At 64.2% G+C, this 16,616-nt stretch overlaps 2 protein-coding genes across 4 annotated transcripts; one reads left to right on the top strand and one right to left on the bottom strand.

Annotated features, from left to right (window-relative positions):
• Positions 1 to 10,902: 10,902 nt before the first annotated feature.
• LOC136299095 (uncharacterized) lies at positions 10,903 to 13,467 on the top strand. The gene is made up of 7 exons (XM_066200416.1): positions 10,903 to 11,096; positions 11,268 to 11,351; positions 11,441 to 11,529; positions 11,796 to 11,981; positions 12,137 to 12,274; positions 12,431 to 12,623; positions 12,936 to 13,467. The coding sequence occupies exons 1-7, from the start codon at positions 10,907 to 10,909 to the stop codon at positions 13,262 to 13,264; spliced, it is 1,209 nt and encodes a 402-aa protein (XP_066056513.1). The 5' UTR covers positions 10,903 to 10,906; the 3' UTR covers positions 13,265 to 13,467.
• Positions 13,468 to 13,827: 360 nt separating this feature from the next.
• AFMID (arylformamidase) lies at positions 13,828 to 16,549 on the bottom strand. 3 transcript variants are annotated; one of them, XM_066200419.1, is made up of 11 exons: positions 16,462 to 16,549; positions 16,238 to 16,328; positions 16,056 to 16,160; positions 15,933 to 15,981; positions 15,689 to 15,774; positions 15,538 to 15,610; positions 15,159 to 15,256; positions 14,916 to 14,994; positions 14,638 to 14,767; positions 14,304 to 14,408; positions 13,828 to 14,200 (listed from the first exon to the last, which is right to left on the bottom strand). In XM_066200419.1, the coding sequence occupies exons 1-11, from the start codon at positions 16,489 to 16,491 to the stop codon at positions 14,171 to 14,173; spliced, it is 876 nt and encodes a 291-aa protein (XP_066056516.1). In that variant the 5' UTR covers positions 16,492 to 16,549; the 3' UTR covers positions 13,828 to 14,170. The 3 variants fall into 3 exon arrangements, with proteins under 3 accessions (XP_066056516.1, XP_066056515.1, XP_066056514.1); XM_066200418.1 differs by having other exon boundaries at positions 14,624 to 14,767; positions 16,435 to 16,528; XM_066200417.1 differs by having other exon boundaries at positions 16,435 to 16,510.
• Between the last annotated feature and the right edge of the window lie 67 nt (positions 16,550 to 16,616).

Below are 16,616 nucleotides of genomic sequence, written 5' to 3' on the forward strand. Positions count from 1 at the left end.
TCTCCACACGTCCAGAGATGCATTCTGCCTGGCATCGTGAGCTGTGCTCCCGCCCCCCTGGGGAACCCCAGCTGCTGGGAAAGGATTTCCTTAGGAATCAGCCCGGACCAGAGGGATGGTGAGTGTGGCGGTCCAGGCTGTGGGCATGGCACAGTCCCAGTGACTATTTTGGGGCTGTTACATGGGGCTGCGGCACACGTGCTGCCAGGAAGTGCCATGGCCTGCCCAGGCACCACAACAGCTATGCAAGGAATGTCCACGCGCACGGGTGGCCGCCTGCCAGGCCCTGCCGAGGCAGATCCCTGAGTTTAGGGCTCCCAGCCGCACCGGTGACTCCCAGCCCCATGCCAGTGATGGGGTGGGAGCAGTGCTGCAGGCACAGCAGCCCCCAGCTGGCAGGAGCATCCCCACTCCCCCGGGCAGGATGAGGCAAATCAGGGCATGAAAAGCAGGGCCTGGGGGTTTGTGAGCACACCCAGCCCTCCTGGCAGAGCAAGAGGTTCACAGCACCACATGGTGGGGCAGAGTGGGAAACTGCCCCCAGGGACAGCAGCCAGGCTGCCCACAGTGACCCTGCCCAAGTCCCCCCAGCCAGACCCCAGCCTTCCCATCTCTGTGGGAACAGCCCCAGCTTCTTCACTTCCCAGAAGGGCCCTGGCATTGCCAACCAAGGGCCTCTTCCCTCGCGGTGCTGCAACCCGCAGCTGAATCAAGAATCCGGGAAGCTCCGCCAGCCCCGCGGGTTTCTTGGAATAAAGCCAAGCTGGCGGCAGTAGTGACGCGGCGGCCAGCGGGCAAATCCCTGCTGAAGGTTTCACAAACCTCTCTCTGCTCCACAGCAGCTGAGCGGACTTGGCCCTGTGTTTCGTAAGCACTCTATTGAGCATGTCCCACAGCCAGTTCCCCTCCGCCCTTCACCAGGGCTGGGGCAGCTGAGCTTCCCCGGGAGGGTTCCTGGATAGGGGAGATGTTATCAGGGTGATCAGACCCTCTCACCGTGTGATGGTGCCAGGAGCCAGATGGGAATTTGCACAGGGCTCCACAAGCAGGGCTGGGACATTGGAGTCCTGCAGCTCTCCACACCCCAGATCTCCTGGGACTGGGCACCAAGCAGTACCAGCAGAACCCAGCGTTGCTCTAAATGCATGCCCTCAGTGCCATCAGTTCCTCCACACTGTGATGGTGGCCATGCAGAGCAGGGTGAGAGCATCAGGCCCAATGACAACCCAACAAGGTGCTGGGGCACAGAAGAGTGGTCAGGCAGGGCAGGCTGCTGCCCCACAGCCCCTGCAACTCCCCATCCTGCCTCAGCCTGGCCTCCCCATGGGGTGCAGGGTAGCCACCAATGCTTCCCATCATACTGCTGCCTCATTACTGGCACAAGAAGGAAGTGTCCGCTGGGATGGTGAACCTGAACCCTGTGGGGTCAGGGGTGCAGGAAACCTGCTCTGGTGTGTACCAGCCTCTGCAGAGCCAAAACAGGAAATCACTGCAGCCGGAGATTGCTGCGGGCAGCGAGCAGCTCTGTTGTGGCTACACCAGCCATGCAGAAAATCCAACTGGTCACAGGGAAGCAGGACAAACCCCTGAAGGCTCCCCAGCCCCACACCGGAACCCAAGGAAGGAGGCAGTGGACGCAGCACCGGCAGCCCCTGGGGCGGCAGGGCCAGGCAGGGAGCTCGCCGTGAACACCCTGGGCTCGCGGCACTCCCCTCACGCACTTCTTCCTGCTTGGCTCTGCAGCGCCAGGACATTCCCACATCCACCACTACGTTTCCCAGTAGAATGCAGGAAAGGGCTGTGCGGCAGCTGGGGACTTACTGTAAATGGCACCACCTGCTCCTTACGTGGCAATTCCTCTGCAGGCTAGGGCCACAGGGACACTTGGGAACAGGGACTGGGACATCTGCTAGGAAGCACAAGCACGAGCTCTGTGGCAGAGCCCAGGGCTGGCAGTGGTGGTCCCAGCAGCAGGCCCAGGACAAGAGACAGCTGCTTGGGCTGGAGGAGGAGCAGAGCTGCAGCTCTACATCCCCAGAGCCCCTCAGTTCCACAACTGCCCCTCATCTTGGGCCTCTCCACTCAAAGTACTGCTCAAAGTCCCTGTCCTGGTAGCAGCTCATCTGCCAGTGACTTGGCACAGAGCCTTGGTGGCTGAGAGAGCCATGGGGGCTGGCTTGGCCCTGGCTCTCCCTGGGCCAGGCAGGGCTATTAGCAGACAGGGAGCAGGGGCTGGCAGCAGGACCCCGTGCCCAGGCCAGGAAGTATTTCGGGATGCAGCTGAGCCCAGCAGGCTGTGTACATCCCCATGGAAACACTTTGTTGCTGCTTCCCCAGCCAGACCCGCGGCCAGCTCCAGGGAGGCAGCAGCTGTGGATTCCTCACTCATTCCATCAGCATCTACGTGAGCTGCTCTGCCCCGGCCCCCCCAGCCCCAGCTCTGTGCTCCCTGGGCCCAGGGCTATGCTTCTCCTGCACCTGCACTGGCAGGGAGCAGTGATGTTCCAGGCACTGGCTGTGGTCACTCCTGGGCACATGGCACGGCAGGGGAGGTCCCTCTGGGTGCTCTGGCAGTGAGCTGCCAGCTGCCTGGGGTGTGCTTGCCCAGCACAGTGCAGAGTCCTCAGATGACCCTGGTAAAGCAGCCATGGGCAGGTGCCAAGCCGTAGCCCTGGAGCATCCACTGGCCTCACATCAGTCCTAGCCTCGGCCGTGGCACAGGCGCCAGCAGTGGCAGAGCCACATGTGGCTGGGGATGAAGCCCTCAGACGTGGGACCCTGTGTCTGCAATCCAGCGCTGCCGTCCTTGCCCAGCCCCTCCTCACCAGGGCACAGTGCTGGGGGCCTGAAGGTCCCCACCAGCCCGGTGGGCTCTGCCCACCTCATGGCTCTGGTGGCCATCAGCATAGAGCAGCTCCAGCCACACCAGCTGGGCAAGGGGTGATGGGTGCCAGTGGCGCCGCTTGGGTGACGATGGGGTGTGTGGCTGGCAGAGGGCACAGCTGGAGCAGATGCTCCCCAGAAGGACCCAGGCGCCCTGTCTCAGCATTTAATGAGTGGGAACGGGAGCGCTTTACTGTAATTCCAGTAATTACATTGTTCATCCTTGGCAGCAGTTGGTGTCCAGCACCATGGGATCACGATAAGCCACCTGGCAATGAGGCTTGGCACCACGCTGTGCTGCCGGGCAGCCAGCCAAGGCAGGGCAGGGAAGGAGCAAGGTGTGAGGTACGGTAAGGGCCCACCCCGGGAGTTCCCGTCACCGGCGCGCAGGTGGCGGCCAGAAGGGCACTGGTGTCCGGGGTTGACTGCTGAGCCCACACAGCTGGGGATCCCCAGCCCGCTGAGGTCCTGGCAGGATCCTAGCAGCCACCCATCATTGTGGCATCCCTAGAACCCACCAGGCCTGCTGGGCACTGAGTTGGAGCTGCCAGCAGCAGGATGTTCCAGCCACACACACAGCAGGGGTTTGGGGCAGCAAGGTGCCAGCAGGCTGGAGGGGAGTCCCCACTCACCAGGTGCAGGAGGAGACAGGGGATTGGGGGAAGGCTGCCTGTCACCCCCAAGGACCTGCTGTCCCACCCTGCCAGCAGTACTGCAGCTTCCAGGCAGCCAGGCAAGCGCTGGCCCTGGCTCTTTCCCGCCATCGCCCACCCACCCTGGCTCAGCTGCGGCATCCCCGGGTGGTCTTCACTGGTGCTCGGGGCCAGTCAGGAGCAGGGACAGTTGGCACCCCGGGGACAGAGTGGGAGCCCTGCTGAGTCATCACTTCACTGTTCTCGTTTTTCCATGGTGCTGTTGTGCATTTGCTGGAAGCCAGCTCAGAGCCATGACTAATCTGTTCTCAAAACAAGCACAAAGCAAGCGCGAGGTTTGTGCAAACCCACGGGGAGGAGGCAGAATCACAGCACGGGGCTGGACTGGGGAGGCAAGGCGCTGGAGCAGCTGGGAATGCCCAGCCATGGAGCAGCCCTGCAGACAGCAACCTCCTGTGTAGGGGGTGGGCACAAGCAGAGGTGGACAGGGACACTGAGAACCCCCAACCTTCCCTCCCTATAGTGGGGCTGGGGTGCAGGCAGCATGCTGGAACAGGCTGCAGCACGCAGGGCAGGCAGGCGTGGGCCATCAGCACTCAGAACCCCACGTACTATGGCCAGAGCTGGGGTTCTCACATGGTTGTTTTGCCTTATGGGGAAGCCACTGGAGGGGGCCAGGGAGGAAGCACATTGATTTGCTGTTATTAAAACCAGAGCTGCTGTCGGGAACTCCACAGCCTGGCTCCCCTCGCGTGCTTCCTGGAAAAGGCTGTCCCGTGTGCCCTCACCAGTGGGAGATGGGGCCCCCAAAGCACCTGGCAACAGCAACAGCCTGCACTGGGTTTGGGTGGCAGCCGGGGCAGGGAGCCAAGGACTCAGTTTTGCCCTTGGTGCCCACTGCTCTGCTGCCTAGCAGCTGGCCCCAGTCGCCCACAGCCCCCCTGGCCCTTCTCAGCACCCCCGGCGCTGCCTGCTGTGCCCAGGGCAGCCCGGTCACCCCAGGGCGGGTGGCACGACGGAGCAGTGGCACCCCGCTGAACTGAGGAGTGTTTACTGGAGAGGCAAAGTCATCGCTTCCAGTGGGGGATGAATCACCCCTGTCAGGAATTCTGCCCGGGGGCTTTTCTGTAAGAGCATGGAATTTCAACACTGGCCCTGCCCTCCCGGGTCCCCCCTTCTTGCACAACCTCTCGCCGGGGTTGCTGTTCCCAGCCCCGGCTTTGCTGCCGCAGCAGCCACCGCTGAGCACAGGGGTCCCAGCGCAGAGGGTCCCTGCCCATGGCACGACCTTGCAGCCGATAGAGAGGCGACGGGGCACGAACCAGCCCGGGCTGGCAGCGTGGCACAGCTGCCCGCTCACAGAGCTGCTCACCCCACAAAGCTGTCCCTGTCGCCAGTGTGTCCCCACGGGGCCCAGGGCTCCCCAGGGCCGCCCCCGCTCACGTTGCAGTGTCGCCAGCGGGTGCAAACAGAGAGGGGAAGTGGAGGGTGTCAGCTGCAGTGGGGGCTGCGATGGAGCATTTTCCCTCTGCTAGGACCAGGCACATCCCACCCCCGTTAGGGCTGACGCTTCCCCAGGCTGACGAGTGCGGGGCATGCTGGCAGGGTGGAGGCATGAGGCTACAGACGGAGGGGCAGCTCCTGGAAAACCCCTGCCAGCTGCCGTGCCACCATCCTGGTGCTGTCCTCCTGTGGGGACTGCCCCACCATGGGCCAGGCCACTAGAGAGAAGGCAAGAAGGGGGGCAGAGTTTTCCCAGCAGAGTTGTGACCCCGAGAAGCCCTGCAGCCATGCTGGGACTGCGGATTCTCCCAGTTTCCACACACAGCAGAAACTCTGTGAGAACTGAGTGAGAGCAGAGGTGGTTTTGGATAAGGGGGAAGCACACTCAGAGCAGGAAATGAAACATCACCTTTGAGATCTGTGGCTTCTCTCAGCCTGGCACAGCACAGATGGGCTGTGCCGACTCCCAAACAAACCCCACAGGTGAGGAGAGCAGAGCAAATGTCCATGGGAAGCCAGAGACAAGGATCCCACTTCCCAGCATCTCCTTTCCAGGACACACGGCTGCCAGGAGCAGCCGCTTCCGGCATACCCTTCACAATGGGGACCTGCTCCCTGCTACACTTCAGGAGTCCCTGGATGGGCAAGGTCCATGTTCCCCAGGGGACAGGGCATCCCAGCAGCCCTCAGGCCACAGGACCTGCAGCCCTGGCAGTGTCCCAGTGCCAATGACAGCCACTGGCTTCAGCACAAAGGGCCCGCGTGCCAGCCCTGCCCCTGTGGCATTGCTTCCCAGCAAGAGGAAGCAGTAAATGCTTCCTAGGAACCTGGATTATTTGCTTGCCCCACTTTGTATGCCTGAGGCTGCCTGGGGACACATAGCCACAGCCCCCCACCGAAGGCAGGGCAGGATCATCATCCAAGTTCAGAGCACCCAACAGCCTCTCTGGGTCTTGACAAAAAAGATGGGCATGTGGGAAAAATCAGGACAAAGCACCTCAGCCATAGGAAGCTGCTTTATTTTTTCCTTTGCACTTTCTGCCATTCCTGGAAATGCATGAAGTAGCCACCCTGACCTGCCTGGTGGGAAGCAGCCCCCTTGTCCCACTGAGCCCCTGCCCCTCTACACCATGCCAGGATGTCCCATTCCCAGAGGGGTTCCCAGGACTCACAAGCTGAAGTCCCATGTACCAAGATGGAGCAGCTCCATCCAGCCCCACACATAAGCTCCAGGCTGATTTATAGAAATCCAATGACTGGGGCTGACGGTGCATCCTGCCAAACCTCATTAACGGCTGGCCTGGGAGAAGGCAAACAGCTCATGCAGCAACAAGGAAATCCTTGTTTAAGCATTTCTGGCCGTGCAAGGCCCTTCACCCCATACCCAGGGGAGAAGGAAGAAGGGGAGGAGGTGAGGAGGAGGTGCAGGCTACAAGCCCCAAATTGGCACCACCCTGGCATTCAGGAGAACCAAGAAGGAGACGCAAAGGGACATATGAGAGTCTGCACAGGGAGGCAGCCCCTGGGATGGGATGTGAGCCGGGGGGAAGTAGAAAGCTACAAGGGCATGATGGGGGCAGAGGGCTTCTACTCCGCTGCAGAACCTGCCTGCCCCTCAGTGCCCCCTGCTCCCACCAACACCAGGTTCCCCTCACAAAGTGCTGGCCATGGGTGCAGTGAGCTCCCGGCACACCGGGCAGCGCGGGAGGCCGTGGGAGCCAGAAGCAGTGTTCCTGTCCACAGTGGACGTGGGACATCAGCACGGCTGGCCTGTGGACCTGGCACCGGCATGCTCCAGATCATCATCAATGACCTGCATCTGCCTGCCCCACGTGTGGCTCAGGATCTATTTCATCATCTGGAGAAAAGCATTTACTGCCAATAAACGGGCTAATTAATTCTCCTCAAAGACCTCTCAATTATTCATCTCGGGCCACAGAGAAAACAATTAGAGCACTTACCTCAGCCCTGGCTCAGCCAGTGTAGCAGCTGGTGGCAGGCAGGGCACGGCGGGAACAGCCCGGCACAGCTCTCGGCACGGACCCCCGGTGCCTGGCCATCTCTGCCTCTGCCCACCCGGCCAGAGCGTCCCCGTGGAGCGCTGGAGCAGGGATGTGCCGCGGGCACAGCCACCAGCCTTTAGCCATGACCGGCTCCAGCGCACTCACAGGGTGCCACAGAGCTCCCCCAGCACCAGAGAGAGCCCAGAGACCCCCGGCTGCTCCCTCTCCACTGCCCCCAGGCAGTCCGCACTGTGGGTGCCCCGCGCAGAGGCGCTTTCCCCCCGACTGTTCTGGGGCTCCTTGGCCCTCGGGATGTTCCATCTGCTCCGCAGAACAGCCCCTGTTCAGTTGCGCCCTGAGAAGGGAAACCCTCGGCATGAGGGGCACGAAGGGCGAGGGGCCCTTCCCGGCACGGCGGAGCCCACGAGGGCTGCGGCCGCAAAGGCCTCCCGGGCCCGGGTCTGTCCCGGGGCACGGCGGGTCAGGCTGCCCCGCACTGGCGCCTCCGGCAACCCGGGGAGCGGGGCCATCGCCGCCCCGGGCCAGGCGAGCGGAGTCCCGGCGAGTCCCGGAGCCGCCGAGCCGGGCGGGGCGGGCAGAACCCGGCGGGTCCCGGGCTCGGAGACGCCCGTCGGGCGGGGAGCGCGCGGCCGGCCGGGCCGGGAAGGGTTAAGGGCGGCCGGCGCCCCCCCGGCGCGGAGGCCGGGCCTGTCGGGAAGCCGGGATCTCTGCGGCGGTTTTACTGGAAAAGTCGCTGCCGGCGGAGGGGGGGCACCCGCGGCCTCGAGGCTGGGGACGGGGCACCGGCCGGGACCACGCGGCCGCCGGGCTCCGGCTTCGGACCGCGCGGGGCTCCGACGGAGACTCCCCGGGTCAGCCCGCGGCTCTCGCACCGGACACGGCCCCGGCGGCCCCGGGACTGTGTCCGTCGGGGGTCTGTCCCGGACCGAAGCTCGGCCGGTGCCGCGCGCGAGCGGCGGCCGCCGTGTGCCACAGCTGGGGACGTGTCACCGGCACCGGGACCCCGGGAGTGCGGCGGGTGGGGGCCCGACCCGATCCGGCTGAGCCTGGAGCCGGCGCTCCCGGCGCTCCCGGGCATCGCCCTGCTGTCCTCGGCAGCAGGAAACTGCTCGGCTCGGTGGCTCATGTCCCTTCGAGGGCGAGAGACGGCCCGGGTGGGACCGGGGCCCTCCAGAACAGGCAGCACCACTGCCACCCCATTGGGAAGAGCCCAAAGGGCACACAAGCGTGAGCGCCACGGGCAGCATGGACAGTGTGGCCGCGGGACTAAGGCAGCCCAACAGGAAAACACCCTGAGCTCGAGCTCGTGGTGAGCACGTTATGGTCACTGCCAGGTCCTGAGTCAGCCCTTGGCTCCCAGCACAAGACCCCCAGGGCATTGACTGGGCCACTGACAGCTCCATGGCCACAGCCACCGGCTCTGCTTAGGAGGCTGGGAGCAGAGCCCATTGCCAGCCTGTCCCAGGGCAGCCGTGTGTGCCGGGGGCAGAGGGCTCAGCCACAGCCCAGTGATGCCCTGGGAGCTACAGCACCGTGCTCCCCCCATCCCACAGCCCCTCCAGAGCCTCCTGCAGCCAGGATGGGCCAGGGCTCAGCCCTGGGGACGTGCAGATCAAGCAGCTGGGCCTGGCAGGCCTGGGATGGGGCTGCCAGTGGGGCTGGTAGCAGGGGGGGCCAGCTCCGGGAATCGGCCCCAGTGGTTGCCAGGCCTGTGGTAGGGAGGGGGGAAACCCGATCCTCCGCGGTGGGATCTGGGCTCCACTCCCGGCTCCCCAGCCGGGCCTCAGCTGCTAATTTTAGCCCTGGGGAGGCACGACTGCAGCAGGAGCTCAGCCCAGCAGGGCAGGGCTTAGCCCACCACAGGAGCTGGTGTGGGCAGGTGGTGACTGCAGTCCTGTGGTGCAGTGTGGTCCTGGGTGAGCCCCCTGCTAGCCCCCAGCTGCCAGCCAAGCCCCTGGCCAGACGCTGGCTCTGCCCACCCTCTGCCCAGCCCCAGTGGCCTCAGTTCAGCCGCTCCACGTAAGGCCACAAGCACCTCCATGGTCCTGGTGCTGGCCCCACCAAGCTCCACGTGGCCCTGCTGGGTCACATGCAGGGGTAGCTCTGTGGGTGCTGGGAGCAAGGGGGGACCCCCAAGGCAGGTCCCAGACCAAAGTCCCAGGAAAGGCACAGGACTGAAAGACAAGGGGCTCTGCAGAAGACACCCAGCCACACTGCACAGTCCTGCAGGTGTTGTGGCTGCTGCCCAGTGAAGGAGCCCCTGCTTGGCTGCGGACCCTGACTGGGCTGGGCGGGCTGCCCTTCAGCTTTGGGCACACCAGGGCAATCAACCATCCCATCAGGTGCCATGGGAATGGATGGGTGGGTGGCTGGGAAGGCCATGCTGAGGAATGCTCCAGCCATTCAGCCCTTCCAAGCAGAGAAAGGGGCTCCAAAGCCTGCCCTGCCCTACAGCAGCCCCAGGTGGCGGGGGAGGATCCCTGGCCCAGGCCCCACGGCTGCTCTTCTCCCAGGCCTTCACCTGCAGCGTGACTGGCTGCACTGCCCAGCGCTTACTGGAAGAGGAAGCTGCCGGGAAGGCAGTGTGTGGTGGGGCAGCTTTGGGGAGGCTCAGCTGGGCTCAGCAGCCGGCACAGCTCAGCTGTCCGTGCTCCCAGGTCCAGGGCCAGTAACGGGAAGCGTCTGCTCTCAGTGACGGTAAATCAGATCGGGGAGATTAGAGGCCTTTTTGCCTAATCATGAGCAGCTTGAAGTTGGAGGACAAGTTCCTGGAACAAAGAGGAAATGGAGGCAGTAAATAAAGAAAAACTGTTAACATGTGGCCCTGTGTGTGAAAAACGTCTCATGAAGGACTGTTTATGGCTCACTCATCTGCGGGGCTGACAGCATAGGGGGGGCGACAGGCAATAGTGAGGGAGGGGGCTCCATGGACAGGGGCACAGGCAGGGGTGTGGGCAGAGTGGGCAACAGTGGGGCGTCTGCAGGGGGCTCAAGATGGGGGACCTGGGGCAGCCAAGGCTGGGGGGGCACCTGGCAGAGGGAAGGAGAAGGCAGCAGCATGGCACAGGTGGCTGGAGCACAGCACATACACAGGCGGGCAGGGGCTGAAGGGAAGAGGCACCTTAATGCACCTGCCCTATTGATCCCCTGCAAATGCCAGGAGAGGTGCTGGGTGCTGCAGAGCAGTGTCCCCACCGTGGCAGCAGCAGGGATTCTGGTCTGGCTGGTCCAGCCCGACGGGGGAAGGTGAATGGGTCTTGCTATTCCTTTGGACACGTGCCCTCCTGCTGAGGGGCAGTGGGGATTCCTGCCAAGAGGCTGGTGGGTCCCCTCAGAGCAGGCAGAGAGTGCAGAGATCTGTGAAGCTGCCCAGAGGTCCCAGAGCACGGCTGCAGTGCCACGCCACTGCGCGGCGGCTGCTGCCAGGGCAGACGCAGCCAGAGCCAGTTCCCGGTGGCCAGACGACCCCGTCCGTGCCAGCCTTGCTGGCAGCGGCCGCAGCGGGGCGGGAGCAATTCCTGCTCAGCCATGGAAAGACTCTGGACGATCCCCCGGCGCTCCCTCCCGTCGGACACCCAGGATGGAGATCCTGGCAAAGCGAGGGGCCGCGGGACAGTGCAGGGCCGGGGCAGCCCCCACCGTGTTCCCTAGCGGGATGTTCCCCATCCAGGCGGATGGAGGGATGGGGGGTTGGCAGGGACGGCGTTCCGAGGCAGCCTCGGAACGGGCGCGGTGCCCGCGCAGGAGCCACTGCCCTGCTCCCGGCCCGTGCGTCCGGGCCGCATTCCCGGGACGGGCGATCCCGCCCCCGCCCGGGAGCCCTTGCGGGAGGCGGTCCCGGCGATGCGGGCGGTGCTGCGGCGGGGGCGGCTGCTCGGGCCGGGGGGGGTGCCGCGGGGTCCCGCCGCGGCCCCGCCGCTTGCCGTGGACCTGCGCAGCGACACGGTGACTCGGCCGTGCGCGGCGATGCGCCGTGCCATGGCCCGCGCCGCCGTGGGCGACGACGACTACGGGGAGGACCCGGCAGTGAACGGTGGGCGGGGGGGGACGGGCCTGCCGCGGGGTCCCTGCCTGCAAGCCCCCGACGCGGGGGCAGCGGGATGGGGGGCCCGAGCGGGACTGCGGGGGCATCGGGCACCTGTGGGGTCCCCAAGGCCCTGGCCCCCCAGCGCCAGCCCCCCAGGACCTCCGTGTTCCCCCGCAGAGCTGCAGCGCCGGGCCGCGGGGATTCTGGGGATGGAATCGGCTCTGTTCGTGCCCACGGCCACCATGGCCAATCTCATCGCCGGTGAGTCCGGGGCTGCACTCGCAGCCCGTGGTGCCTCCGGGCTGTGGCATGCTGCCCTGGCCCCCTCCCTCACGGCCCTTCTCTCCCAGTGATGTGTCACTGCCAGCGCAGGGGGGCTCAACTGTTCCTGGGCCAGGACGCCCACCTGCACCTCTACGAGCACGGCGGGGCCGCGCAGGTGAGAGCGGCGGGCACCGCGGTGGGCACGGTGGCGCTGGTAGCAGGGCACTGGAGGCCCGAGGGCGGCCGCGTGCTGCCCTCCTCTGGCTGCCAGGGCCAGCGAAGGATCCGCTGCCAGAGCGTCACCTGGATTATTGTCCCAAGCCGTGGGCTGCAGAACGAGTGGGGGGCTGTACACACCCGATGGAGGGGACAGAGGGCTGGAGCCCCCGTGCACCATCACTGCCCCTGTCAGCCTCATGCTCTCCCCTGCCCTGGGCACAGGTCGCCGGTGTGCACTCCCAGGCATTGCCAGATCTGCCGAATGGCACATTCGACCTGGACCAGCTGGAGCTGACCATCCGTGAGTCCCACGGCAGCCGGTACCACCCGCGTCCTGAGCTCATCTGTCTGGAGAACACGCACAGCTCGGCGGGGGGCCGGGCACTGCCCCTCACCTATCTCAGGCAGGTGAGAGCCCACAGATGGTGCTGGCACAATCCTGCCTGGTGTGGGGAGCTGGGCCCTGCACAATGGCACTGCGGGGACACTGGAGCTCGAAGCACGGCTCATGGTGGCATTAGCTGCCCCAGGGGTCCCTCCCAAACCAATTGTCCGACTCCCAGGTCCGTGGGCTTGCAGACCGTTACGGGCTGCGGGTGCACATGGACGGCGCACGACTGATGAACGCAGCAGTGGCCCAGGGTGTGGAGCCAGCTCAGATTGCCCAGCAGTGTGATTCTGTGTCCCTCTGCTTCTCCAAGGTCTGCTTGTGTGGGGAGGGGTACCCAGGGCTGGCAGGGGCCAGCACAAGCTGGAGCCTGGCCCCTGTTTGCAGGTGTTGGGCTAAGAACACACTTGGCAGGCTGAGCCCCAACCCAGGAGGGGCAGCCGGAGTGACCGTGCTGGCAGTTCTGCAGGGCCTGGGCGCCCCGTGCGGAGCGGTGCTGGCAGGGTGCAGGGAGTTTGTCAGCGAGGCCTGGCGTGTGCGGAAGCTGCTGGGCGGGGGCATGCGGCAGGCGGGGGTGCTGGCGGCCGCCGCCCGCCTCGGGCTGCAGCGGGCAGAGGAGACGCTGCGCAGAGACCACGGCAACGCCCGGCGCTTTGCCGAAGGTACCGCGGGGAGTGTGCTGGGATGTAACAGCACACCTGGCACTGCCCAGCAATACCGCGGTACTGGTGGCTTGGGCACCATCCCTGGATGGCCATGATGGGTCTCCAGCCGGGTGAGGATGCTGCTGGGATCCTCACCTGGCTGGAGTGCCAGGATCATGCCATGAATGTCCCCGTGCTGTGTTCAGTGACCCTGGTACCACATGGGGGGAGAAAGGGCTCCCCTTCATCCAGAACATGGGGCAGGGCTGGGGCAGGTAGCCTCTTCCAGGTAGCTGGGCAGTGGGTTTGCACCACCTCGGCTTCCCGCAGGTATCCATGTGCTGGACTCTCCCCTCTGGTCCATCAACCTGGCAGCAGTGGAGACCAACATTGTGATGGTAAATGTCCAAGGGGCCTGGCCGTCCCCCACCGAGCTCTGTGAGCGCCTGCGTGCCGTCAGCGAGGAGGAGGTGGCTGAGACTGGGCGGGCTGTCAGCGTCCTGCTGCTCCCCTGGTCCGCACGGACTGTGCGCGCTGTCTGGCACCGCAACGTCTCAGCCCGTGACACTGAGCTCGCAAGGAGGAAGCTGGAATTTGTGGCCAGGAAGTGCCAGGAGGAATTGGCCTTGGGACTACATCCAACGCCTCCAGGAGCCTGAGCATTCTGCCAGCCCCACAACTGCAGCAGTTAGGCAGCCCAAGGCAAGCTCTGGCACCAGCCCCTTTGTGCTCCAGATGTGTTCCCATCCCAAACTTGACATCAGCCCTCGAAGGCAGCCTGACAAAGCAATGTGAGCCCAGCCTAGCGGAGACTCCAGCCCTTGAGGCAGTCAGTGCACAAAATAAACATATTTTGGTGATACTGTAGCTATGCAGGGTGTTTTCTCTCAAATGTGCTCTTTTCCTTGCTCTGCAGGAGGGACATTATCACAGCCAAGGTCCCCGTGGAGGGACAAATGCTTCTGAGGACATGGAAACATGTCAGCCACAGGACCAGGGGTCGCTGCACAGCAATGCCAAGATTTGTGTCTGGCCAGGATTGTCCCAGGAGCATGAGCCCAGCCTGGCGCAGATGGCTCTGTCACTCCCAATCACAGAGGCTTATATCATCCTGTCCCACAGCAGCAGATGGGCTCCCCAGGCTTCCCTGACATGTTCTGGGTCAGCAAGTCCCAGAACGCTGCACTGGAAGGAGGGATTCTCTCTGCAGCAGTTGCTTTGGGTGTGCACTCACTGGCTCCCTGGGAAGCACTACCCCAGGCAGCAGTAATTCCCATTTTATTTTGTATTGCCAACGTGCAGTTTAAAGGACACTGAGGGAATAAACTTCATGATCCAGCTGCCCAGACAGAGCCTTGCAGCCTGCAGTCCCCTGTGCTCCAGCAGGCAGAACACCCCAGGGAAGGAGCACCAGCCTAGGCTGGGCTGAGCAGAGAGGGCACGGGGTGGGTCTGAGACAGTGGGTGCCCTAGGTTAGACCAAGGAGGCAGCAGGCAGGGGAATGCCAGATGCCTGTTGCCACCACACAGGGCCATGGTCCCCATCTGTTTACTCCTGACATGCCATCATGCTCTTGAAATCATGTTCAGAATCACCTGGGATGAGGAACCAAACCTTGTGAAAAGCCCCTGACCCTGCACCTCCCCACAGGGAGGTGGCAGCCAACCTGATCTGCCTTGGCACAGCCCTCCTACCTACCTGAGTGAGGATGTAGCTGTCCTCTGACAGCTTCTCAATGACATCAAAGTGATCCACACCAGCCAGATCCAGCAGAGAGACAGACCAGCCTGCTGCACGCAGGGCCTGTGGAGAGAGCAGTGATGGCAGGATGGACCCCAAACTCCACCTGCCTTGGACAAGCAGAAGGAATAATGTCTTGGCAAGGACTGGTGTCCTCCAGTGAGCCAGAAACTGCTCTGGTGCACCACAGAAGCTCTTCTTCCCAGTTGGGCAAGTTGGTGAGGGCTGCCTGGAGCAGTGTCCCCACCAGAGCTGAGCAGGGTGCTGCTGGAGCTCACCTGGCCGTGCTCACCTGGCTGTACTCCTGTGACTGCCTGCGAAACTCTGGGGAGTCGTGCTGGGCCACAGCCACGAGCACCTCACAGGCTGCTGGCCCTCCCGGGGTGACATGCCTCATGGGGCTGTTCCTCTGGGCCACCTCCCTGCAGGAGTCATGCCGGTGGAAGCTGATGCAGCCCTTAGCTGGACTCAGCAGCTGGGGCAGGCATGGGGGCAGAGTGGCTGCAGAGCCACTGGCATTGGCCTGCCTGTGCTCTGTCCCCATGACTGTCCCCACAGCACAGGGCTCACCGGCTCATGTTAAGAGCATCATTCACGTAGGTGTGCAGGATGGGCTCCAGGTCATACACGCCGCTCACCAGCACCGCTCCTAGAGGAAGAGGCACTGGCAGGTGAGGAGCTGCAGCCTGGGTGGCTCCCACAGCCCTGGGGACCTCATAATCATTTAGCTGGGACTCCACAGCCCTGCAGCCTTGTCCCAGGTGTGGAGACTGGTTCTTCTCCCAACCCTGTTTTGGGACACAGCAACGCTACCTTTGATATCTGGCACCACTGGGAATTCCGTCCAGTCTGTGGACAGCACCATGGCTGCCAGGTGGGCCCCTGCCGAGTGTCCACACAAGTAAATGCCTCTGAAAGGAGGGAGCAGTGAGCCAGTAGGAGGGAGCAACTGAGGGCCACCTAGGGACACCTAGGCATGCTTTGCCCTGTGCAGAGGAGATGGCACAGCCCGAATGTGTCAGCTCAGATGTTTCCCAATCCATCAACTGCTGCCTTGTGCAGTGACAGGGGATTGTGGTCATAGGCACTGCCCAGTGTTGGACCAAGATGCCAGAGCCTTTGTCCTACTGCAGGCCTTGTTTGCCCCCCCAGCCACTCTCACAGACCAACCCCTGACCCGGGCACTGCCCACCTGATCCTGGGGTACTGCTCCACTAGGAAGACGAGGCTGCGACGCACCTGCAGCACCATGGAGTCCATGTGGCCTAAGCAGAGGACAAAGGGCAGGGCTGGAGGGTGCTGGGCTACGCAGGCAGCTGCAACCTCTGCAGGGCAGCACCTACCTTTAGGGGCTATGTCGTACCCCACTGCCACCACTGCCACCCCCTGCGACACCAGTGGGGGGGCTGCAAACCCCGAATCGTCCTTACTGGGGGAGAGAGATGCTGACAGGCTGTGGGAGCTGGGCCCTGCAGGGCCAGCTGGGGACTGGTCAGACCCCGTGTAGTCAGTGTCAGAAGAAGGGGTCAGGAAGATTTGGTGAGGGGGTCCCTTCCTGAGGAATCACTCACCAACAGCCCACCTCACCTCAAGCACTGCCAGTATCCGCCATGGATGTAGACCAGGACCGGGAAGGCTGTGCAGCAGAGTGGGGGATGAGCCGGGTGTCCACCCTGCCCACTCCCTTCTCTACCACCCCTCGTCACTCACTTTCAGCAGGGTTCGTGGGAAAATAGATGTCCAGCTTCTCCCTGTCCCCGTTGCCATAGGGGACGTGCAGCAAGGTCTGCGCGCTGGCCCGGGCCCGTTCGGTTCCTGCGGGGGGAGAGGCGGTGGATCACGGGGCCGTGCCTCCGAGCGGAGCCCCTCTCCCGGCCCCGCACGTTCCCCACCTGCCGCCATCACCTCGAAGTGGGCGTCTATGATGGTGTCCCGGTCGAGGCGGCGGGACCAGCGACTGGGAGAATACTGGTCCTCCAGTACCTGCGGGGAGGCAACGGGGCTGCGGGGGGTCCAGCACTGCCGGGGCGGCGGGGGCCCCGCGAAAGCCCCCAACCAGCAGCCCGGAATAGAACCGCGCTCTGCCCACCTGCGGGCCCTGCCTTGGGTCCCCTACCTCCACGGACATATCCCGCCACCCGCCCATGGTGCGGCCGCTACCGGTGCAGCTCCCGGTGCCGCTCCCGGCGCCGCCTGCCCGCCGAGGGGCGGGGCCTGGGCGGGGGGCGGGCGGACCGGCTCCCATTGGCCGCCCCGGAGGCGAGGCCCGAG

Source organism: Chamaea fasciata, unplaced genomic scaffold (genome assembly GCF_029207755.1).
Source record: "Chamaea fasciata isolate MVZ Bird 193981 ecotype frontalis unplaced genomic scaffold, bChaFas1.0.hap1 SCAF_19, whole genome shotgun sequence".
Lineage (NCBI taxonomy): Eukaryota > Metazoa > Chordata > Aves > Passeriformes > Sylviidae > Chamaea > Chamaea fasciata.